We start from the raw sequence: 25,088 nt of genomic DNA, 5'->3' as shown, positions 1-25,088 counted from the left end.
TCCCACCGATTCAAGTTCACATTTATTATTTTATTCATGAGACTCCCCCGGTTTCTGAGAACGTAAGGGAATGACAGCCGCATTTTTAAATGCCTGGGCCTCTAGAATAAGTCCATTAAAAAAAGAAAAAGTACACACAAGAATCACCAAATGGGGAAACTTAAGGGAAACAAACAAACAAAACCCTGATGGTGTGGATTCAGTGTAAAACAAAGGCAGGCTGGAGGCCATTCAGCCTCATTAACCAGGGATCTGGGCTCTGACCTGCCTTTGGCCTCGCGTGGTACCCCACCAGCTGCACTTCTCTGGCACAGGGGGTGCTTGGCCATGTACTTCTTCCTTCACTGGGCTGCTGGCCAGAGATGTTTCTTTTCCTTTGCTCATATTTCCACAATTGGAGGGACTTTTTCCTACATATTTTTCACATAAAGATGCAGTGTACAGTCTACCCACTGTGAATAAATTTAATTTAGCTGTCTTTATGCCTCCTTGATTTCCATCCACTGAAAGTCTACAATTCAGGGGCAGATGTGTAAACTGGGAAGTCTTCCAGACTTCTTTGTTATCGTTGTTTTTCTGCTTAATGCCGAGACACTCAACAATATTCCACATTAAACAGGGCTCTTGTGTCGGTAAACACGCCTCCAGTTTTATTAAAGATAGGTTTGCTATTCACACCAGATTGTGGCCATGCGAGCCTAAATGTTTGAATTGTCTTTCAGGGCTATTGCTTCAAAGGGTAAAGAGCGTCACATTTCAGGAGGGGTTCTTTTCTGTTCATTGAGTTTTCTCACACTTGAAATCACATTACTATGTCATAGTATCCAGAGGTATGGCAAATATTTCCACAAATGACATAATCTGAAGTATCACGTATACACGCAGTATCAAAATTCAATCCATAGTAAAAAGGGAAATTCAGCTTTCAATGTTGCTAACCTTCTGACTATGGTCCTACTTAGTTACAGCTATAACATCCAAAAAAAGCTGTATCTCTGCTTTTCCACTGGATTTTTAACAAGTCACCACTTACCGTCTCCATGTGCTGTTCAGCTCACTTACTGGGTCATATCCAAAAACAGAGTAAATTCCTTTTGGGATCTCCGTTCTATTTCTACCTCACAGGTCTCCTGCTCTACTTGATGACTGTCAATGCCCCATTCTGGCTCAGAAATTCAGATACCAATTAGTGTTCTTAATAGTCCACTTGGTATCTGAAATCTCTGTAAAGATGGTTGGCTGATAGTTTCCAGTTTTACTTCATTGTTGTTTTTATAGCTTTTCATTCCTATCTGTGGATGAGGAGAAAAACTATGTTCCAAAGGTTCAGTTAGATAAAAATGAGATGCAAACCTGCATCTTTGGGGGCCGGGCCGTTCCTTTTGTGGAATTTCTTATTCAACTGTGGCTGGTACTATGCTTGATGACAGAGAGACAGGAAGAGATCTCTTAGGTTCATCTAAGTAAAGCTAGGGAGCCTCTGTTTATTTGCTCCTAGCCCCCTCTGCTTTTCATTTATTACCTCCATTTTTCCAATCCTGCAGTTGAAACCTGATGAAAGGATCATCAAAACAGAATACGGGCTACTGATCCGAAGTTTGCAGAAGAAGGACTCTGGGATGTATTACTGCAAAGCCCAGGAGCACACTTTTATCCACACCATAGTGAAGCTGACTTTGAATGTCATTGAGAATGAACAGATGGAAAATACCCAGAGGGCAGAGCATGAGGAAGGGCAGGTCAAGGATCTGTTGGCCGAGTCACGGTTGAGATACAAAGACTACATCCAAATCCTTAGCAGCCCAAACTTCAGCCTCGACCAGTACTGCGAACAGATGTGGCACAGGGAGAAGCGGAGACAGCGAACCAAGGGCAGCCCCAAGTGGAAGCACATGCAGGAGATGAAGAAGAAGCGGAATCGAAGGCATCACAGAGACCTGGATGAGCTTCCTAGAGCCATGGACACGTAGTTTTTTCTTTAATTAAAAAAAAATAATTCTTCACCCGCAAAAATAGCATCCTCTGTTTTGTACACCCCATAACGAACTCCTAAGAGCTTTCCACCGAGTTTTGCTAAGGCAAGGGACACAAGAACAATAATCTGAATAAGACTATGTGTGATGAATATGGCAGAGTGAAGGCAAATAATTCATCTGCACCGGTTTTCTGAGAACTAAACATGTACCTGCCAAGTCGCAGAATCACCCTCAAAATAGGGGCTTTCCATGTGTAAATGTTTTATGTTCTGAGTTTTTGAATTTCTTATGTCATGTAAATAACTGAACTAAGCAAGTATCAAATTTGATATCATCAAATTTCTATCAAAAATTCTACATTATATTTCCCTTGCATGGCCATTAAGGATGGAATTGACCATGCAGTTGTGCTATATGTATGTTCTTAGGAACAGAAATATCAATTCCACTCTAGAACTGGCTACCACATGGTAGCAATTGGAAGACACAAATTCACACAGCTCACACTATCAGTAGGATCTTTCCCAGTGAGCCCTTCACTCTTGGTACATAGCTTAGGAATTTGGAGAGGTGCATTGTTCCAGACCACGGAGGTTATATTCATTGTATTGCAGCATGATTTACCGAAGGGTGTAAATGCTCCTCCCAGCATTCCTCTGACTTGTCAGGAGTAGCAGGTTCACAGAGAGAAGTTGATGCTCAGTTATGTGTTTTTAGAATATATGCTGGGCTTTACAGAGACGGATAGCTACATAAATATTTTAATAAGACATGGGAAGACATTTTAACAAGGGAAACACCATGATGTATACTGCATCCTAATGGGAAGGCATGCAGATGGGATTTGTTAAGAGACAGAAAGGAAGATAGCCATAAATTCTGGCTTTGGGGAAAACTCATGTCCCCACAAAAAGGAAGAACAATCACAAATAGAGTGGGCGAAATGTAATGTAGCTTTGGTCACTAGAGTATAAGTGGCTGCCAATTTGTAATCCATCTGTTAAAAAAGTCTACATTATAGCAAACTGCTAGCGAAAGTCTGAAGAAAAGTAAATTTTCTAAAAGATCATGGAAAGAATGAACACAGATTTATTTACAACCACTGGGATTTCAGTAGTACTTCCTCTTTTTTTCTAAAATTTCATTATACTCTGTAAATTATTTCCATGTACTGCCTTTATTCTCTCCTGAATATTGGATTATTGGATTTTATTTGAGTGAATAGAAAAATAACAATATATACATAGAGAAAGAGTTAGAATTAGGTAGACTAGAGTGGTGGGGAGTGGGGATATCTATCCATTGAATAACAGAACAAATGCAAAAATTTTGACAACGGAAAGGGTTAAATTAACTCTTTGACATCATTTCTTCACACAACTTTTTTGCATTTCTAAGATTATATGCTGTAGTTCAAGTAGCATTGTCTTCATAATTTAATAAGAAGTAAGCCTAATGCATGTAAAGAAACCAAACTCGCAGCATTAATCTAAATGGTTTTCATATTTTGTTAGCACTTTCAAATGTTTCCAATTTGACTTTCCCCCTCTGCATACATATGGCTCTTTCCTGCCTGTGGAAGAAAGACTCACCTTTCCTTCTTGGAACACAAAACCCTTAGCCTTCTTCTGTTTTGCCTCTTCACGCCCTTTTTAGTGTGAAATGAAAAATTAGTCACTTCCTCACATGGAAAGCAGCCTTTCAGAAAACTGAATAGCAGACATTGCTCGTTTATCATGCATGCTGCATATCTTGAAAGAAGAGCCTCTGAGAACCCGTGTGGGTAAAGGGCACCTTATTAGAGTTCAGTGTCATGTCTGTGACTGACTCAATGTTCAGAACATTCAATCTTACATTCATTTTATTTGCCTTGCTTACCTGTCTCAAAGGAGTCACACTGCTTTTTGAGGTTAAGTACTTCTTTTGAAATGATACCATAAATATTTGTAAGTGTTTCGCTATATGAAAACTTAAGTCAGTTGTTTTATTTTCCTTTAAGGTGAACTAGGAACAAACACTCTTTAAAAGTAATGCATAGGAAAGCTGTTGGGTGATCAGGTGAAGTAAATATTGTAATGAGAGTGTTTGTAACTCTTGGTTCACCGGGTCTAAATGTTCCAGGAACTCATAGAAAGCTCAAAGCAAGTAAATGGCAGCCTGTGTTAAAGATTTCCTGTATATCAGCAAAGTATAGATGGCTTTGGGAAAATTACATGAAGCCCAAATGTTAGGATTGACTTCTGTAATAAGTTTGGTTTTCATCAAAATACAAATGTTCAAGACATTTTTAATTGCTCCTTTTTAATCTTAATTACTTAGATAAAGTTTGGGCAACTTACAGCTAATATATTGGCTACTTTGATCTAAAACATTAATTTATGGTAATTGTCTAAGATAGATTTGAAATATTGAGTAAATATTGAGTGAAACAAAGTCATCTAATAAAAAACATAAACAAAGATTTATGTGTTATTGTGAAGAGAGAGGACCTCTAAGCTACATTGAATTTTGAACCTTTTAATTGCCTGGAACACTTCAGACAGTGTGAATATATTCAGTCTAGGGGTGAGATACAATATATATCCTCACTACTGAAGGTTTTACCAAATTTTCCTTGAAATAATGAAAAATAAAATTATAGTTATAGTTTCAAAAATGTATGCTACGAGATTAGCTATCTGTGGAGGGTCTTAAAATGTCTGCTTATTCTTGGTTTCTTACTTTTCTCCCGTGTTTTGAATACATATGTCTTTAACTTGCATATTCTCGCCTGCACTTCATTCCATCTATTTATGCTGCTAAATGGAATCCTGCCTTTCTGCATACATTTACATTCAATTTATTGGGAATTTTGAGAGTTTGCTTAGAAATGAATAGTAGTAAATTTATGTAGAATCTTTTTTTCCTTCAAAGAGCTGAAAACATCACATTCATAATAGCGAATAAACACTTTGGAAAACCAGCCAAATTACTTAAGAGATGGAAAAATAGTCACAGAGAAATTCAGAAATTTGCAAAAGCTACAATAGTAGAAGAATTGTAGTCTATATCAAATTTCGCCACTCTGTTGGCTAACTGATGCTCATTTTCAATATGCTACCTGCAAAGCTGTCCTACTCTTGAATTCTGTCTTTGGTCCATATTTAGGTTCTTTTATGCTATTAAGTGTTGTTCCTGCTGAATTGTATATACTCAATTAAAAAATGGGTTTACAGTGGCCAGTGACTCTTTTTCAACATTATCAAAATTAAACTTTCAAAGTTTTATATTAACCACATCCACAGAATATTATGTTGAATAAGAACATTAATTAGACACTGGTATTTTAAACTTAAATATAAGCTATTTCATAATATATCATAAATACAAATAAAAATCAAAATTGACGTGGCTTCTCTTTAGAATGTTACATTTATCTTAGACAACATGTTGAAAAATTGATTAGCCTTATTGGAATGGATAATTTAGAACAAAGGGAAATTTGAAATGTTTTTATAGAAAGATGTATTTTTCTCAATAAATGACGACAACATTTAAATAATGCAGCTTACATGTGAGGTTAAAAATTAGGATTTAAAATTCCAGTATTGACAGAGCAAAGACAGGAACACGCACATGAATTATACCTCTCATTTAATGTTTTGTAGTATAAAGTATTTATGGTAAGTTTGAGATAGAGGATTTTTGGGGAAAGGGCAAAAATCTATCAGTTAATCACGTAATTTAATTCTGATATTGTAAGTGCTTACCAATCAATTTTCAATTACAGTTTTGCTATTTTTAAAAAAAAATGTCTTATAATCTAAAATAATTGAAAATTGTCAAATGTATATTTTGGTTGTATTATATAATAAAACACAAACATTAGTGTTCTTTGGTTATAAACAGAATGTTTGTTCCTGTGTAAGTTTTGTATTCCAACTCTAAACATGGTAACTGGATTTTATGCAGGGAATCACATTAAATCAAATACCAAAGAAAATAATTCCTGAAAATGTTCAGTAACTATATTTTGCACTGTAAATATTTAGTAATTTTTCTTATGAATGAAAAGAATAAGTACCTCTCCCCAATTAATACAACTATATAGTTACGCTTTACTGTGACCCAAATTACTGACATAAAGTGACATATGACAGACTGATATAAACATTACTACCAGAAGTAACTATTTTTAAGACTTCCAGGGATCACCCTATAAGTGAAATTTGAGAATACTTATCTATATGTCTAGCTCTATGAGTATAATTTATTAAAGGAGTAAGCTGAGGTTTTTGGTTTTCCTTTATAAAGAAATATCTTGAATTACTTTTAGAGAATATTCTATTTCTTGCCAATTTGGTACATTTGTGAAGGATATTTTATATTTACAAATAGATAATATATAATATGCCCCCAATGGATGAAATAACTTATAGAGACATTGTACAGAAAAATGTCAGGTTTTCTGTGTACTTTGACAATCTTCAAACATGAGAATTCACAGTAATGTATAATCCTTGAAAGAAAAACAATAATTTTATATAGGCATTCTTAGTAGAACCTTAGTAGGATCATGTCCCAGCTGTTACTATAAATGGAATACAGTACAAGATCAGTCACTGAGACAATTCTAGCAGTATTTGTTTGAATATAGAAAAGTGCTTGAGTAATTCTCAAGACAAGAGTCACAAGAGTTGAACATTTACCTTTTTTTTTTTTATTTTTATGTCTTTATTTTATTTTGAGAGACAGAGACAGAGAGTGAGCAGGGGAGAAGCAGAAAGAGAGGGAGATCCAGAATCTGAAGCAGGCAGGTTCCAGGCTCTGAGCTGTCAGCACAGAGCCAGATGCAGGGCTTGAACCCACGGAATGTGAGATCATGACCTGAGCCAAAGTTGGACGTTTAACCAACTGAGCCACCCAGGTGCCCCAAGAGTTGAACATTTAAGTTGAGGAGTAAAAGCATCTATAACCACATAACTTGTTATCTCATTAACAGTTTTGGGAGTCCAGGAAAAATTCTTACCCAGACTGTATTTAACTTTATTGTTTCTTTCAGAAGTTGATATACTTTTCTTTTGTGTGTGTGTGTGTGTATATATATATGTAAAAATACACATTTGGAGAGTGATTTGGTATACACAATTAGATTTAAAATGCATATATTCCAAGAACCAGCTTTTCACAATTAAATACTTACCCTTGAGAACCTTCTCCACATGTGCAAAAATAGACATTTTTTTAAAACCAGTTATTCTAGGATAATTATAATAGAAAAAAGAAAACGATCTATTTTCTACAAAAGGAGAACAGATAGATTGAAGTATTGTCAGTAAATGGATACAGAAGTTTAAATGAAAAAAATATCTGTGTGCATCAACATAGAAAAATCTCAGAAACAATGTTAAATGAGCAAAGTCAAGGAGTCTAGGAATATGAACAGAATTATACTGGATATCAAGTTTAAAGAAGTAAATAATACTGCTTATAGATACATACATTCATATGTAAGTGGTAAACATATAAAAAACACTTCTGGAAAAGTTAAGCACCGAATTTAAATAGATTTTCCACTAAGAAACAAGAGAAAGGATATAGGGAGCTACAACTGTTCCAATAATGTTTTATTTTTTTAAAAAAACATGTCTAAGCCCAATGTTATATTTATATTACATTTATTTGTAGGAACCAGTAAATTTAAATGTTATAGTTGACAAAGTTGGGCACCGGATTGCAATTTAAATATATTACTCTCAGTACAATTCTGTGTGCTTGAAATATTTCACAATTAAAAGCACATTAAGGATCCAAATTTCACAGAACAAATTATTTGAATAATAGCTTCTAAAGAGAGAGGGAGAAAGAGAAGAGAATCACATATAGAAATACTAGATATTCAGCTATCATAATAGATGCAGGTTTCCAGCTCCAGTTACTCTTACTCTATGGACTTTCTTGGACACCCTGATTATTTTTAAAAAGCATGACAGCTAGGACCTTGGTTGGCCTCAGGGAGCTAGGATACTGTCTACTTTTCAAAGCCACACCTTGTTGTTATGGAAATGCCTAAGGCATCTAGGATAGCGAACCATGTGCTTAATATGCCAGAAAGACTCCAAACAGCTGAGTTGGCCTTTCTTGGATTGAACACTGTTCAAGGTTGATATTAAAAATACAGAGTTCCTTCCTTTTGGCTTACATATGAAAATTATAAACCAACTTACACTCCTTAGGTAACTGAAGAAGAAAGAGAAATATTTATATCTTGCAAACTGTCTTTAAATGGTTCCAGAAATCATTATTTTCTGTAGGAAAAATTTTATATAGATATAATTTTATTGGGTCCTGTTAGTGAGGGATGGGGGGATGGGAGAGGGGGAAATGGGTGATGGGCATGGAGGAGGGCACTTGTTGGGATGAGCACTGGGTATTATATGGAAACGAACTTGATAATAAACTATAATAAAATATGTATTGCAGGAGTATTGGGGGGCATATTCAGAGAGCATTGATTTGAAGTACGTAAACTTGGATAAGAAGAGAATGAAACCAATTCATTTAGAATCAGGAAAAGAACTGCTTCGTGGGTCACATCCCTCTAAGCTTTTAATATACTGAAACAAGTACCATTGGGTAATTATCTTCAGTTATTGAGTTGTGTTACAAATGTAGCCCTTTCATACAGGTCATTTTGACTACTGAAAAACAAACCAGCAAAAACTTAGGATCACCTGTTGTAATTTGTGTTGTTGCTGTTGTTAGTCTTAACTGACATTTGGAGGTGGTCTTAGGTTTCAGGGGCCACAGGTGAAGTTAGGAGTGAAAACTACCAAACCTTACTCCTGTGTGAAAATCATAGAAAGCTGGAGAAAAAGTAAGGGCCTAATTATTAGGAACTTTATGAATCAGACTAGATAGAGATTTAATCTTGTAGCCAAGGGGAGACGGTTTGGTATTTTTAAGCAGAGACAGGACAGAATGATTATTTCCCTTAAATTTGCAAATGAGAAATAAACATAAAGTGAAAAAACGACCTCTCGATTTCCATGTGTTGCAACTGGGTGGATGATAGTTTAAAAAAAAGGAGAAACAGTAGACCCCCCCCACCTTTTCCCTGGTTTTAGTAACCCTGCTCAACAGCTGTCCGGAATAAAGGCTCCTCCTCTGACCCACCGGCAGGTCACTCGTAGCCAAACATTGTATCACATCCCCTGCCGCTGTCACCTCACTTCACCTGTTCCTGCAGGCGTGGTGCCTTCTCCCACCGTCCCAAGAACCGTAAGTACAGTCCAATAAGACGTTTCGAGTTTCGAGAGAGAGACCACGGTCACATAACTTTTATTACAGTACATTGTTATAATTGCTCTGTTTTCTTACTAATTCATGCTGTTAATCTCTGTGCCTAATTTATAAACTAAACTTTATTATAGGTATGTATGTAGAGTAAATAAGAACAGTATATATGGGGTTCAGTACTACCTGTGTTTTCAGGGATCCACTGGTGGTCTTGGAACGTATCCCTCACTGATATGGGGGGTGGTGGTTGAAAACGTTGGCGTGGAGGTCATGGTTTCAACAGTAAACATGGAGATAGGGATGATTTGAAAGGGTGTCTGGTAGGCAGTTTGAAACATGGGCTTGGTGCTCAGGAGAAATGAAAGCTGGGATTATTTGGTGGTCACGGGCGTAGAGGACAGAAGGGAGGTAACAGGGAAAGCAGTGATCATAAGCAGACCTGCATGGTCAACTTGGAGCCTAAATTAGTGTGTATCCTGATGTGAACTTATCATTACTTTGTCTATATCTTAATGAGATATCTCTTAGTTACCAAAAACCTAAAAAGTTATGAATTTTGTTTCTCCCAGCCAAAACTAAATTGCTTGAGAACACAGTCTCTATTCTTAATATCTAGCAGTCTTTACCAACTGAAAAAGAGTTAAACAAGTGTTGTGAAACAATGAAAGGGTTTTCCTCAAAATTATTATGATTCTTTATTTAAGGAACCAGTAAGAAAAAAATTCCACCAAATGGAAGCATTTTTAAAAATTCCTACCCCATGTGCTTCTTTTTAAATCAAATTGGTAAATTGATCAAGGCCCATTTTCATTTAAATGTTCTTCTGTTTTAAACAGCAATTACAAACTGGTGTTGTTGGGTTTTTTCTTTGATTCAGGTGGACTCAATGCCACAAACTACAAGATTTAAACTGGTAGAAAGAAGGTCCATATAATTTGTGTTGGATGATTTATTTAAGCACAAGGACTTTGAAGAGGTCTTTAAAGAAAACTTGAAAGATTAAAATTCATAGTGTAGTCAAGAATATAGATTTCTCTGACAGAAATTCTTTGGTAAATCACATTTTATCTTTGCCATAGTATTTTCCTGTTTGATTTACATGGAAGAGCAAGTAAGTGTTAAATGAAATCTTCTTGGAAAAACATTCTATTAGACCTTTAATGTCAAGTGCTGAATGAAAGCACACCAAAGTTTTAACATTGTTTCTATGTCCATTTTAGACCCTGTTTATATTGTCTAAAAATGTGACTGAATTAGGTATACTGGCTTCATTTATACTTGTTCTCTTAAACAGCAAAGTAAATTTCTGTCTCTTAGGACGATTAAGATGCATTATTTAAGATGCATTATGAATTTTAAAGTGAAATACAGACATACGAGAGTTTTTATTTTATTTTTTGAATGTTTTATTTACTTTTGAGAAAGAGCACGAGCGAGAACTAGGTGGGAGGGGCAGAGGGAGAGGGAGACACAGACTATAAAGCAGGCTCCAGGCTCAGAGCCCTCAGCATAGAGCCCAATACGGGGCTCAAACTCACAAACTCTGAGATCATGACTGGGGCAGAAGTCAGACACTTAACCAACTGAGCCACGCAGATGCCCCAAGAGTTTTGATTTTATATGAGCCTAGGTTGATGTGTGTCATTTGCAAAAAACAGGTCTTCAAGTTCCCATGCCTGAAACAAAACAAAACAAAACAAAACAAAAAACTATTCCTAGCTGTAACATGAACTATTTGCTTTCTTTGTGATTATATGAAAACAAAAACAACAAACTATAGTCCTCTCTTTGGGACATAATACAAATTAAAGCTATTTGTAAATATATTTGTATTACAGTATTTTATATATCAAGTGTACAAATGATGTAAATAACAAAAATATAAAAGTAATTATTTTTGAGTACATAGAGACTCTGTTGTCTGAGATTTATATGATATAGATGTACATCTGAGGAATCTAAAAAGGAACTCCAAAAACAAAACAAGTAAAATAAAAAATTAAAATTAAAAAGGAACTCCACTCCACACACATTTAGACAACTGTCCATTGTTTTCCACTTTATCTTACCAGGAGAGCTGCTAACATGGATACTGGGTTTGTGTTACCTCTTGCCAAGATGGCGGATTGCATAAGGCTCCAGTTCATCCCTCTTCACATCAGTACAATGGACTGAGGGGTGATGGGGACCAACGGGAAATAAAAGTGTGCTCTATTCTTCTCTTACTGGTGGGGGATATAGATAAGTGCAAGGAATCAGTAACTGTGAATTAGTAGGATTATATGTCTTAAGTTAAGAAAACCTCTATAAAAATTAAAAAAAAAAACACAAAACCTAGGCTCAATTCCAAACTTAACGTGGGCAAGAGGGGATTATGGTTAAGAAACAGAGTGAGGGCCAGCAGAAAGAAAATTACTGAGAGGAAACATCAGGGGTAAGAAGGGATTCTGGCTAAACCAACTCAACAGGATTCTTGAGGAAGTCAGGCCGGGTAATGAGATAACATCTAGCGATGGCAAAGGATAAGGAAATGATCAGATAGCAAGGGTGATCAGATACTGAGTGTGGCGGTGCTGGACAAACTGACTGGACAAGATTCTTATAAAACCGCGCAGTGCGGGTCCTCCTACAGGATGGACTCTGAAGCCCAAGATCAAAGTTTAGTTGAGAAGAGAGTTTACAGGGGCCTAACTCAAGTTTTGGGTGAATCGTTGTCAGTTTGACATTCCAAGGCCCAAGAAGGGTGGTAGTGGTGGCGGATGGAATACAGATGTGCAGCCTCGGGTTTTCACATGCTTGTGCTAGAGGCCCCTTGAAGTTCAGGAAGCAAATAGAGTGAGTTCATGGGCTTGATGCCGAGGTATCCATTTACACTCTTGTTCCAGTTCTGCAATTATAATGGACTACCCTAGATTTGGGGATAAAATACACAAAGAGAGTGGACTTGCATGAACCAATGATAACAGTGTGGAGTTTTTTCATTTTTTTTAATGTCTGTTTATTTTTGAGAGAGACAGAGACAGAGAAATAGAGTGTGAGAAGCAGAGGGGCACAGAGAAAAGGAGACACAGATTCTGAAGCACACTCCAGGCTCTGAGCTGTCAGCACAGCGCCTGATGTGGGGTTCAAACTCATGGAGTATGAAATCATGACCTGAGCCAAAGTCAGATGGCAACTGCCTGAGCCACCCAGGCAGCCCTGATAACAATGTGTTTTGAACTGTGAACTACAATCAGCTCAAGTTTCTGTAGCTGTGATTAGGAGAAAAGAGAAAGAGTATTGCATCTGAACACATCAATAGGGCCCAGGAGCTACTGAACTGCTGCTCCATGGGCACATCTTACCTTCATGGACAAACATCTCACCATGGATGTTACTGCAAGAAAAGGGCTCCCTCCTTGGAAGGTAGCCATAATCCAGGTTCCCCAAGTGGGGATTGCCGATTGATATATTTTCACTGTAATATTGCTTTTATTTTAGTTAATTTTTGAGTAAAATGTTCAGATGTCACCTTTCTCAAGATATTGGCCACAATCTGAAATATATCTTCTTGGGGAAAATGTAATTTGAGTTTCAAACTCTGGATCAAAATAACCATGAAAGTTACTAAAACCTACCAATCACTGCATGCATACAGTGTGTTAGCTACTTTTCAGACATGATCTCAGTGTATGGTCATGTCAACACTTAGACATAGGAATACTATCTCCATTTTTTGGAAGAAGGTAAGACTGGGAAGGGAATAAACGTGTGACCTCATGTCATTAAAGATACCATAGAGCTGTAAGCGGCAGAACAGATTTGGATCCTGGCTGTTTGATCCCAAATTCCAAGCTGTTCACAATACTGACGCTTGGCCCCTCTGTAAATTGGGCATGTCTATAATAAGTATTCTCATTACTGCTATATTGAAACTTGGCTGTTTTTATCTATTAATAACCAATCATTATGGAAGTTAAAGTTCATGTCATATAATCTGTATTAAATCCTTTAAAATCCTAATAATGTAAATACTACTTTAATTTACATTTCCCCATGAAAAAATTCAGCATTCTAGAGATTAAATGAATTTACCAGTGGTATTTTATTATACACATACTAACATCGACACGCTTTGTGCCAGTTCTAAATGCTTTAGAAATATGAACTCATTTAATTCCACAGCCTCCGGTGAAACTAGTACTGTTTTCATCCAGATTTTACCAATGAGGAAACTGAGGCACCATGAGAATAAATAACTTGCCTCAGGCCACACTGGGGGCAGAGACTGTATTTGAACCCAAGTCTGTTGGCTCTGAATCACTCTGTGCTTTCTCATGCTGCAAATTGATAAAAGCAAACAATGACTCTCAAGGCCAACCCTTAAACCCGGTTGTAGGCACAGCTATATAATATTATTACAGTCAAGAAATTATATTTAGGATGACTATTAGAGGACAAAAATAGAATAGTCATAGTATAAGTTTAAATGTTGCCTCATAAGAATTATTAACCAGACTGGAGCGTCTGCATAGCTCAGTTGGTTAAGTGTCCAATTCTTGATTTTAGCTCAGGTTATGATCTCATGGTTCCTGATATTGAGCCCCACATCCAGCTCTGTGCTGACAGTGCACAGCCTGCTTGGGATCCTTTCTCTCTCCTGTTCTCTCTGCCCCTCCTTCCCTCTCTCTCTCTAAAAGATAAACTAACTAAAAAGTTTTTGTTTAATTATTAACTTGATTTGTTCTCTTTCTTCCAAGATGATGTCTCATTCTTAAGATTTTCTGAATTAATATATTCCTATTGATTTAGAAAATGCAATCATGGAGTTAGAAGATGGCATGGGATGGCCTGGGACTGGGTGGTACTTGTGGCACCAAGTTAAAATAGTTATGTTCAGAGTTACCTGGGTGGCTCAGTTTGTTAAGTGTCCAACTTCAGCTCAGGTCATGAACTTGCGCTTCATGAGTTTAAGTCCCCCATGGGGCTCTGTGCTGACAGCCTGCTTCAGAGTCTGTGTCTCCCTCTCTGTCTGTTCCTCCCCCTGTCAAAAAAAAATAAATAAAGATTTAAAAAATGATGTTCATAAATTCAGTTAATAGAATTCTAGTCATTCATTCACAGTTGTAAAATTGAAACCCTTTCATAGCCATTTAGTTGTTTTTGCATTTTAGCATGAGCCTTTCAGCTAAAATAATTGTGGTTTCCAGAGGGAACACCAAACAAATATCAAATTAAGGCTCTTTGCTAAGTCTGAGAGTGTCTGTTGGTCGGAAGTTACTGCTCTTCTGCTTAGAAGTAAGAGTGATAGTGTCTGTGGAGCTTGGGTGAATGATGGCTTCATTTTAGAAGGTGTATTAGACAGAAAGCCTCTGCTGGAGGCTTAGGGGACTCAATTCCATTTTTTCTTTTGGCGCAGACTGCTTTCTCTCCAGGGAGGCAAGTCTATAATGAGAACATAAGTCAGGTAACACTGTCAAGGGGAGGAGGCTATGCTTCACTCCAGACCAGCGTTCATATATTCTTTGCTAAGTTGCAGGACTGATTACACACAGAAGAGTGGATTCCAAAAGAAAGTTGCAGACAATTGCTATCATGTGTATTTACAAAAGCGATGAACTAGGAAGAACACCTTGTCCTAAGTCTTTGACTCGGGGCAAAAATAGATTTAAAAAAAAGTGAAGGGAGTAGGGATCACTGATAACCTAATTTATAAGTTCCTGATGAGTGGAAGCCTGGCAATTATCCATGAATGTTTTCTTCATTTCAAATTGTGTCCTATTCCATTTTACTTTTTAAAGAAATATGTATTATATGAACACAGTGGATTAATATTCAGTATATAATCATCTGATATTATAAGGGGGAAGCAACACAGGTTTATTAAACTGTCTCTTCTTCCCCCTCAGACCTCTTTGTAGAAGTTTCCATGTCATTGTTGAAGTACAAAGATCCCTAAAGCAATAGGACCAGACATACTCCATTTGAACAATAATCTCTTTAGAAGCAGGATCTAAATTCTTTAGGGGTGTGTGTGTGTGTGTGTAGGCAACCTTTACTCATCATTCTGACTTTTTCTGCTTTGAAGATATGTGACATGAAAAATTCATCTGGCTAGGGAAAAAGAAGCAAAAGTGCATGAGAAAGTATGTTGTTGTTTTTTTCACAAGGGTCTCAGTATGCTAGGAGTTTGCCAGAGACTTATCTCTTGCTGCTCCTCCTGGAATCATCTCCCATATGATTTCCATAGTTTCTTTTAGCCTAGGAAAACGTGTACAAAATGCTTCCTGGCTCTGTCTCCACAGTTTAGACAGCTACAATGTTCAACCGTTTCCTCATTTGACTTAATACATACCCTTCCTGGGTAGATGTGAACACACACAGTGAAAAGTGGGTATCAAGCAAATGCTTAATTGTGCATGATATTCATTTATATACACGAGCAGTGTATCTACATCTAACAGATATTATGAGACTGTGAACCATCAGGAACTAAAATAAGCACAGTGACAAAGCTGCAGTGAACAGAGCAAGGAATTTGGGATAAGAGAAAAAGGAAGAGTGAACTGGTAAACCAAATGGTAGTAGAGATTACAGCTAGAAATTTAACCAGGAATAAAGCCTGGAAGAGAAGCTGAGTGAAAGTCCTGAAAGAAATTGAAGAAAAAGTCTCAAAAGGTGCCCATTTCTGAGATTGCATTGGAAGTAATATATAAACATCTGAATCTGGGATTTTACACAGATAGGGAAGATTATATGAACCACGGGGGAATTATGGCTGTCAAAGGCTTTTAATTTAACAAGAAGACATTCTCAGCCTAGAGGGACCCTAGTGAAAATAGAGATGAAAGTCAATTTGTAAAGTGAATGATGGTATTTCTTACATCCAGGTGACAGTGGCTGGGGGCGGGGCAAGAAAGGATGGCAGATGGGGCTAATGCCATGTGGATGGATGGAAACCTCATTCTTCTCTCCTTCATCACTGTGAGATTGGGGTTCTCTGTTTTAGAATAACCAAAGCAAAACATCCCTAGGAAACCTTCCTAACACTGATTTTTTTTCAAAATAGTAAGTTCTAGTCAAGGGTCTGTTCTTTCCAGCTGTTGTTGACAGTTTTCTTGACAGCAACAGGGTGAGACAGTGTATTACAAATCCTCCTCTGACCCAAGAACTACTCATTCCATTCATCAGCCATGATGTTTAACATTTCTAGTTTTAGAAATGTAAGTTTTTTAACGATAAGTCCATTTATCTCCTTTAAAAAATAAAATACAAATATATTTATCTTTTATTTCCCAAAGGAAAAACTCTACCAGGTGCAAGTTTCCTCAACTTCCTTCTTACCTGTATTATACCTGCACCTATTATCTCTTTCACTAACTGTACATTAGACTTTGACAGTAACCTGTCCACTCATACTCTTGATCTCATCCACTTTTGTCTTCACCAAGAATTTATTAAATCAATTCTTTTTTTTTTCTATTTTCAACATCACTTCTTCCTCAATTATATACTCTGGTTGTATCTCTTCCAATTTCCTTTCATTTACAGTCAGGCTTAAAGGTAAAGTTACTACTGCTTTCAAATAAAATATAGAACATAATTAGTTTGATAGTGGTGAAGGTTATAATTAGGAATTGTTGTAGATTACAGCTATTTCTTCTTTTTCCTCATACTTCCTAAGTCACTAAGAACTTGAGTTTTGCTTAAGATAACCAGTGACCTCAAAGTATGAGGAAAAAAATACTTTTTTACTCTTACTTGATCTCTCTACCACCTCTGGCACTGGTGATTGGCATCAAATTAATTTCATTTTTTATTCTATTACATGAGTCTCTTTTGGTTCTTCCTACTATCATGCCATGCTCTGTAAGGTCTTCGGTCTTTTTTCAGCTTCTGCTTGTCTGGTCTAGTTCTCAAATTCTGACATACCCCAGGGAGACTCTCAATTATCTGAAGCCATATCCCTTTGGTTCAAATCCATGCTCTGCTGTCTGAGAGCTATTTGACTTTAGGAAAGTTATTTATCCTTTATGTGGTCCACCTGTATATTGAGCATAACACCAGCATCATAATATATGCAATGTAAGCATTAGCTATGACTATTATTCTCCACAGGTTATTTATTTTATGCTTTTCAGCTCAACCTGCCTTTCTAAGCAAATGATTCCCAAATAGGCATCTTGTATAAACATTTCTCAGCTCCAGACTCTTAAGTTAAAATTTCTGTTAGCTACCACTTTCTGGATTTGCCATTCATCTCAAAGTAAAATAAGTAAATCTGAACACATGAACTCATATTTTTTGTTTGGTGGATGGCAACCTCCGAAATTTTCCCTCTCCCCATTTTGATCCCAAATCTGACATCAACTATCATCATCAACATTCCTTCCTGATATAGATTTTTTTTACTAAAGACCTTATTTTTTTAGACCAGCTGTAAGTTTATTATAAAATAGAGAGAAAGGTATAGAGGTCTCCCATGTACCCCCTGCCCATATGTATGCACAGCCTCCCCCATTATCAACATTATGAATCAGAATGGTACATTTTTCACCAAGGGTGAACCTCCATCATAATTACCCAAAGTCCATAGTTTACCTTAAGTCTCACTCATGGTGATGTGCATTCTATGGGCTTGGAAAAATGTATAATGACATATACATCAGTACATTACACAGAGCATTTTCACTGCCTTAAAATCTTCTGTATTATACATATTCTTCTCTCCCCACCACCCCATACCCCTGGCAACCAATGAATTTTTTTTACTGTTTCCATATTTTGCCTTTTTCAGAAAGTCATCTAGTTGGAATTATATAGTATGTAAACTTCTAAGATTGGCTTTGCAACTTAGTAACATGCACTTAAGATTTCTCCATGTATGTCATGGCTTGATAGCTACTTTCTTTTTAGTAGCTGAATCATATTCCATTGTCTGGATGTACCAAAGTTTATTTATTCACATACTGAAGTACATTTTGGTTGGTCCTACATTTTGGCAATCATGTACAAAGCTCCTATAAATATCTGCATGCAGATTTTTGTGTGGATGCAAGTTTTCAACTCTTTTGGGTGAGTACCAAGGGGTGCAATTGCTGGATCATATGATAAAATATGTTTAATTTTGTAAGAAAGCATCAAACCATTTTCCAAAGTGGCTGTGCCATTTTGCATTCCCACCAGTAGTGAGTGAGAGTTCCTGTTTTCCCGAGTCTTCATCAGTATTCGGTGTTGTCTACGTTCCAGATTTTGACTGTTCTAATAGGTGTGTAGTAGTACCCTATTGTTGGATTCTTTATAGGGCTGAAAAACCAAAGTATGATTCCAGGGAAAGGGAGTATGGAAAGGCAAGTGCTATTTTTAAGTTATATAGTTAAACGGGACAGTTAAAAGATTTTGGAGAAAGATCTTGACAATGTAGAAAGAAAGCACATAATAAGAAACAATATCCCTGGAGACAGATGGAAGAAAAAAGCTTCAGTTCTCTTATAATGCATACAATCAGGTTTTTTAAGGACCCAGAAACCCATACCTCTGAATCACAGGAAAGTAAAATAAATAGGTTCCTTTCATGTACAGCTAAATCTCCATTAGAATTTGATCTTTTTTTTTCTAGAATAAGTGTCTGTGATACTATAATTAAAACTTCATTTTTTATAATAAGCACCATAAATGCATTCCCTGTGAAAGTATGATAACAATGTAATTATTGTACAAGATTGGTAAAGTAATCCAAATTTTATCTTGGTTTAAAAATAACAGTTCTCAGTAATGGCAATAATCAGATTTTACTTTCTAAGTTATCTTCAGTTTGGTTAAAGTATTCTTACTATTCAGTTTACCACATAGTTTACAAGCTGTCCAAAGGAAAGTTCCAAAAGTCCTTTACATAAAAACACTATTATTCCCTCCCCAACTCAATCCATAAAAGTTACAATCCCACCCTAGTTTTGTTTACTGAGGTAAGTGTTCCCCTAATAGGCTTTACCACTGATACCTTCCTCCAAGAAAACAATAATTGTGTGTATTATTGAAATATTTAATTTGATTAATAACAAAACTCCATATTATAGAAGGGGCATCTGCCAATTCTTTGTTCAGAGTATGCAACAGATACATAAACATAAATTCAGATTGAATTTGCAGTCATGACAATGAAGGGAAACGTGATAGGTCACCTTGAGCTACTTGACTATATTTGGTGGCTATAATCAAAGATTTAAACAAAATCATTAAACTTACATAGATTCCTATCAGTCTTATATCATTTGATTTTTACTAAAATTTACTTGTGTATTTGGCAAGATAGTTAAATATAAACAAAGACTAAAATATAGCAGCTCTGCTAGTTTAGGATAATATACTTCATTATAAATTTATTAGACAATAAAATAATATATTCTAAGATCATAAAGAGATAATACAATTTTATGCAGAGAAGTATGTTTAACAATGATCATCTAGTAGTGGTATGTATGCATATTTGAAGTATGTTACATAGCAGGAGAATGACCTTGGAAACGAGAGTCTTGGTACTATTCTGGGAATTGACACTAACAGATTATGGACACATCACTTGGGTTATTTCTGCCAGATTTCTTTCATGAACAAGATAAAGTTGGTATAGATGCGTTTCCCAAATGGTGCTTTTTGAAATATTCGTCTAGAAATTTTAACAGATAGGTCATTGAAAAGGGGTTGATTGATCACATATGTTTGGGAAATACTTTTTTTGTATTCTGTCTCGAAAATTCACAGTGCATATTTGTAAATGAAAGACTCTAAATAAATTCAGACTGCAATTTACTTTTTTCGAGGAAGCAATTGTTTAACTAGGTTAATTGAACTTGGATCACATTTTATGTTTGTTTTATACACATTGAGAAGCTAGATACCATCTAAAGTCTTTCTCATTTTTTAAAGTCCATAATTATATCTCAGAAAGCATTTAAATAATGTGCCAGATAAAGAGAAATCCGTCTTTATCACTTGCATCTAAACTAGTGAGCAATGGCGGAAATAAAGGTTTTAATGTATTTAGCCTTTACCAGACGGGGATGGATGCAGGAAGTAGGGACTCTCTCTTTCACCTGTAAAATAGATTTTTCTGACCACAACAGCACAATGCCTTCATCCCTTTACTCCATATTCATTGAAATCCAAGGTCAGTGATGAGGAGTTTCTGGGTGAGAGGAGAGAGGCAATTTGAAGAATAACATTAGATTAATTTCTACTGATGCAATCTTGCCTTAGGAATGGGTCAGCAGGTTTGTAAGTTGGCTAGATGGTCATCTCTATGTCTGAAATGCTGGGCTCTGCTTCAGGACACCTGAGGCTTTCCCTTACCAAAGGGTACTGATACTGACAATATCTTTACGCCTTTACTATATGGTCTGTTTCCCTCTCATTTGGAAAGGGAAAATGTCTGAGAGTGTGGGCTTGATAAAAGTTTGCAGAAATAAAAAACTATTTGCATGTAAAAATATTTAAATACACGTTATGGAAAATATACCTTTTCTCTTTCAGTCTTTAGAAATCACATCCATTTCTCCATCTAAGAGAGTGAAAATACTACTCCCTAAACCAACTGCCCTTCCCTCCTTGCTGTTCCCATGGAAATTATGAACAAGTTATACAATCAGGGAGAACAATGCAGAAAACTAAAGAAGTCTATCACTAAAGAGTACTAGAAATACAAGTCTTTGTTATATCTAGACAGATGGGATAAGTTTAAAGGATAGCATGGAAAAAACACTTGGGATTATCCCCTATATTATTGCATTTGGAGATAACTGGCACCAAAGAAGAGTATTAACCCTTAGACAGAATGGAATGGTAAGGGGGAAGTAAAAGTTCATGGGTGACACTTGGAGGCTATCCTGTGAATTGCGTGGCCAAGCCATGCAGAGTACAGATAACCTATAACACATGTTTATGCTACAGGAAATCTTCGTAGGAGCAAATCTGCATGGTGTACATAGTAGTCAGTGACCATTAGATTGGAGGCCAAATAAAATTAGTTGAATAAAAGAATAATACAACACAGAGTAGATACACAGTTGCCTCTTGAACAACATAGATTTGAATTCTTTGGATCCCTACATATATATATATACATACACATATATATGTATATATATACACACATATACATATATGTGTGTGTATTTATATTCATATTTATTTTTATTTTTTATAATATATATTTACACTAAAGTATTGTAAACATATTTCCCTTCCTTATGATTTTCTTAATAACATTTTCTTTTGTCTACCCAACTTAATTGTATGTATTAATTGACTGTTTTCACTCAGGCTTCCAGTCAGTAGTAGGCTGTTAGTTGCTGAGTTTGGGGGGCAGTCAGAAGTTATACATGGATTTTCAACTGTACGAGAGGTTGGCGTGCCTAACCCCTGTGTTGTTTAAGCATCAACTATTATTAAATAAGAGTGCCTGGTAGATGAGGGAGCAGGAGGTGAATCCAGCCCACATATCTAGTGCCAAGATGTAGATCTTACCGTGTGGGTGCTACATCTACCTAGAGGAAAGGGAACAGTTTTACCTCAAAAAAATGCCATCAGTGCAGAGGACACAAAAGTCAGAATAGACTAATAGCAGACCTCAAGAAAATTAGATTTCACGTGAAGTTTTGATGGACTTTATTGGTGCTTCCCGTGCAATGGGCCACAGCGTATGCAGGTGCTGAGGAACCTGACTGCATATCCTTGCAGCATCCCTTAAGGTCTAGGGTAGGCTGGAACCCCAGGGGCCAATCCTTTCCAGCTCAAGAAACCATATCTGTTTATCCCTGCTTGCCATACATTTTCCAAGCCTTCTGTGCCATGAAAAAGGTGTGGAAACCTTGACCTTGAACTGTTTACTTTTTATCATTTTCCCATGGTGTGCTTAGTTCTAGAGAACAGCTGAACAAAATAGCTAAGAGCCCTCCATGAGGCCTGCATTCCCCTACATTATAGCTCCTGTTTGTAGCATGCTCCTAATTTGGTTCCCCATCCTACTAACATGTAGCTCTTCTTCAGAACCCCTAGCATCTTAATCCATAGGATCACAAAGTTCTGGGTGTCATCATCATTAGCTTGTGATGTACTGATAATTAATTCGTTAATTGTGCAGCATGAGTAGATGTGTGTGTGTGTGAATATGTGTTACAGATATGTGTGTTGGGGAAGATAAGAATTCATACTAAAAAAATGATGTGCGTCTCATAAGTGTAGTTCAGGTCAGTTCTTAGTGTTGAATATCTCTAGAAAGTTTCTTTCTGCTTGGTCAGTATCGTCAAGTTGAAAAGAGTCAAATTTTCTGCTGGGCCCACTGCAAAAATCAACCAATGCTTAAACATTTTTAATAAGCTCTCTTATTCTGTTCTCTTTGTAGGTATTTGTTTGAGGCCTTATGTTTTCAGATTCTTTCTTTCTTTGCTGCTTGCTTGGTTTCTTTCTCTCTTTCTTTCTTTCTCTTTCTCTCTTTCTTTCTCTTTCTCTCTTTCTTCCCCTTTCTTTTCTTTTCTTTTCTTTTCTTTTCTTTTCTTTTCTTTTCTTTTCTTTTCTTTTCTTTTCTTTCCTTGCTTCGTTCGTTCCTTCCTTCCTGTCTAGCAAATCCAACCACTCCACTCTCAGTTTTTACTTTGAATTATTTTCTTCAACTTCTATTATAATTTTTGAATAGAATTAAAATATTTCCTATTTGGGTCTTAGTTTAAATCTTTGTAGGGGATGGGGCACCTGGGTGGCTCATTTGGTTGACTGTCTGACTCTTGATTTGGGCTCAGGTCATGATCCTAGGGTCCTGGGATTGAGCCATCCCTCAGGTTTACACTGAGCTTGGAGTTTACTTAAAATTCTCTTTCTCTCTCTTTTTCTCAAATAAATCATAAATAAAATAAAATAAATCTTTCGGGGGGGGGGTGAAAGAAGAAAACAAAATAAACAAAATCAGTATTGAATAACATAAAACAAAAGCCAGGAGTGACTTCATGGCTACTTCTTAGCCATCATCATTACCCTTCTTCTTCTTCTTCGGAAATCCTGTTTTCTAGCTAATTTCTCATTCTAATCCTAGATATAGGCCCTGCAGTCCACATCAAAGCCCTCTAAATATTCTTAGCCTCTATTTTCTCCTCTCTTTCCTTAACAATTGCACTGGTACTGAAGCTGAACTTTTTATTTAGCAGCCTTCATCTTGAGTCCTTAATAGGATCATTCCCCGTGAATCAGAATTAAGACATATGGTTCAACAAGAGCACAGTTCTACCATTGTGATGGTGACCCAGTTCTTGGCAGCAAATAAGAGAAATATTGTGGACAGCTTCAGCACAAAGGTGAATGAGTAAATTGAAAGGGCATTGGGGAGCTTGTAGGATTGATAAAGCTCAATAAATTGCCTGAAAGTAAAAGAAAGCCTGCCTATCCCGGCTTCAATTTTTTTAATTTTTAAAAAAATATGTTTAATGTTTTTTTATTTATGAAAGACAGAGACAAAGCACACGTTGGGGAGGAGCAGAGAGAGAGAGGGAGACACAGAATCCAAAGCAGGCTTCAGGCTCTGAGCTGTCAGCACAGAGCTGACATGGGGCTTGAACTCGTGAACCAAGAGATATGACCTGAACTGAAGTCAGACACTTAACCAACTGAGCCCCCCATGCAGCTGACCCCACATAAATTTTCATAGGTGGATGTAGGGCTCAACTTTTTTCTATTTGGAGATCTTTTGAAATAGAAGTTATGTTCAGATGTTTTTAGCAAATTCTGAATATAAGCTCATTATTTCATTGCTGTTCTTTCCCTACTAGTCTACTTTCTTTGTTCTCCTACTTGTGGTCTACTATTCAGTTTTCCTGTGTATCATAATATACACAGCACAGTACTTGACACATAATAGATGTTAAATTAATGTAATTCTCACTTTTCTGACAGATTCTATTTGAGTTCATCTTTTCCTAAGTTTTCTCTCTCCTGTATAATCTACCAAAATGTATTTTTCCCCACACTTCATTCTGTAGATAAGCTGAGCTGACATTATTCACAATTCTGGGCTTCATCATATTTGTAACTGAAAGACAATGTCAACTTCAATTGTGCCTTCAAATTATTAAAGGCCTAGTGACTGTATTTCAAAACAAACATATTAAGCCGATTATTTAGAAAAGCTATCAAATCCATAACTCTTTTTTTCTGAGTGTGGTCCTATTCTAATGTTTATTCCTGAAGTGAGAAGCCACAACCAGTTGGATCCAGTGCATTTTTCTTTCACACATCTCTTATCCACTTGTCCAAATTCTATATTAGGAAAGACGACAGAGAGCAGAGGTAAAGGCCTCTTTCCAAGTTTTCAAACTTTGCCCCTGCATTCCCTTGAGAACCAGGGCTCAAAATTATGTAGATGCTGTTCCCTTTGAGATAAAAGGAGATCCTGTTACCTCACATGGTGAATAAATCATAATAAATCTAAGACTCAGAACAAGATGAGCATTAGCAAGAGACTAGTGAGCAAGTTTGAAAAATGAGGATTAGCCAATTGCTCCCTGATGTCAAACCAAGATCCAGTAGAAATCATCATTCCGGCATCTGACAGAGAAAGTCAAAGGTCAAGATTTAATGTCGCCATACTCTGATTTCCCAACTTCATTGGGCAGGTGGTTAATAAAGCATGATTATTTGTTATGTTTAAAGAGCTCAGGACAGAGTATGACGTAGAGTGATTGCCAGCTCTGTTTTTCTGGTGAGAACACTGTAACCTTTCTGTTAATGACACTTACCTAGGGTCATTACTTTGTCAGACTTGATCTCTTTGCCTCAAAGTATGGAACGCAAAAATATTAAATTACATGCAAC

The 25,088-nt window shown here is 36.5% G+C and overlaps 1 protein-coding gene across 1 annotated transcript in view; it reads left to right on the top strand.

Annotated features, from left to right (window-relative positions):
* The window catches only part of SEMA3D (semaphorin 3D), a 182,582-nt gene extending 176,716 nt beyond the window's left edge, over positions 1 to 5,866 (top strand). Inside the window, exon 18 of the mRNA XM_029928204.1 lies at positions 1,545 to 5,866. Within this exon, the coding sequence (XP_029784064.1) occupies positions 1,545 to 1,970 (426 nt within the window). The 3' untranslated portion in view covers positions 1,971 to 5,866. The remainder of the gene's footprint in view (positions 1 to 1,544) is intronic.
* The last annotated feature ends 19,222 nt before the right edge of the window (positions 5,867 to 25,088 follow it).

Source organism: Suricata suricatta, chromosome 2 (genome assembly GCF_006229205.1).
Source record: "Suricata suricatta isolate VVHF042 chromosome 2, meerkat_22Aug2017_6uvM2_HiC, whole genome shotgun sequence".
Taxonomy (NCBI): Eukaryota; Metazoa; Chordata; class Mammalia; order Carnivora; family Herpestidae; genus Suricata; species Suricata suricatta.
The sequence above is the reverse complement of the archived record's forward strand: the minus strand, read 5'-3'. Positions and strand labels throughout refer to the sequence as shown.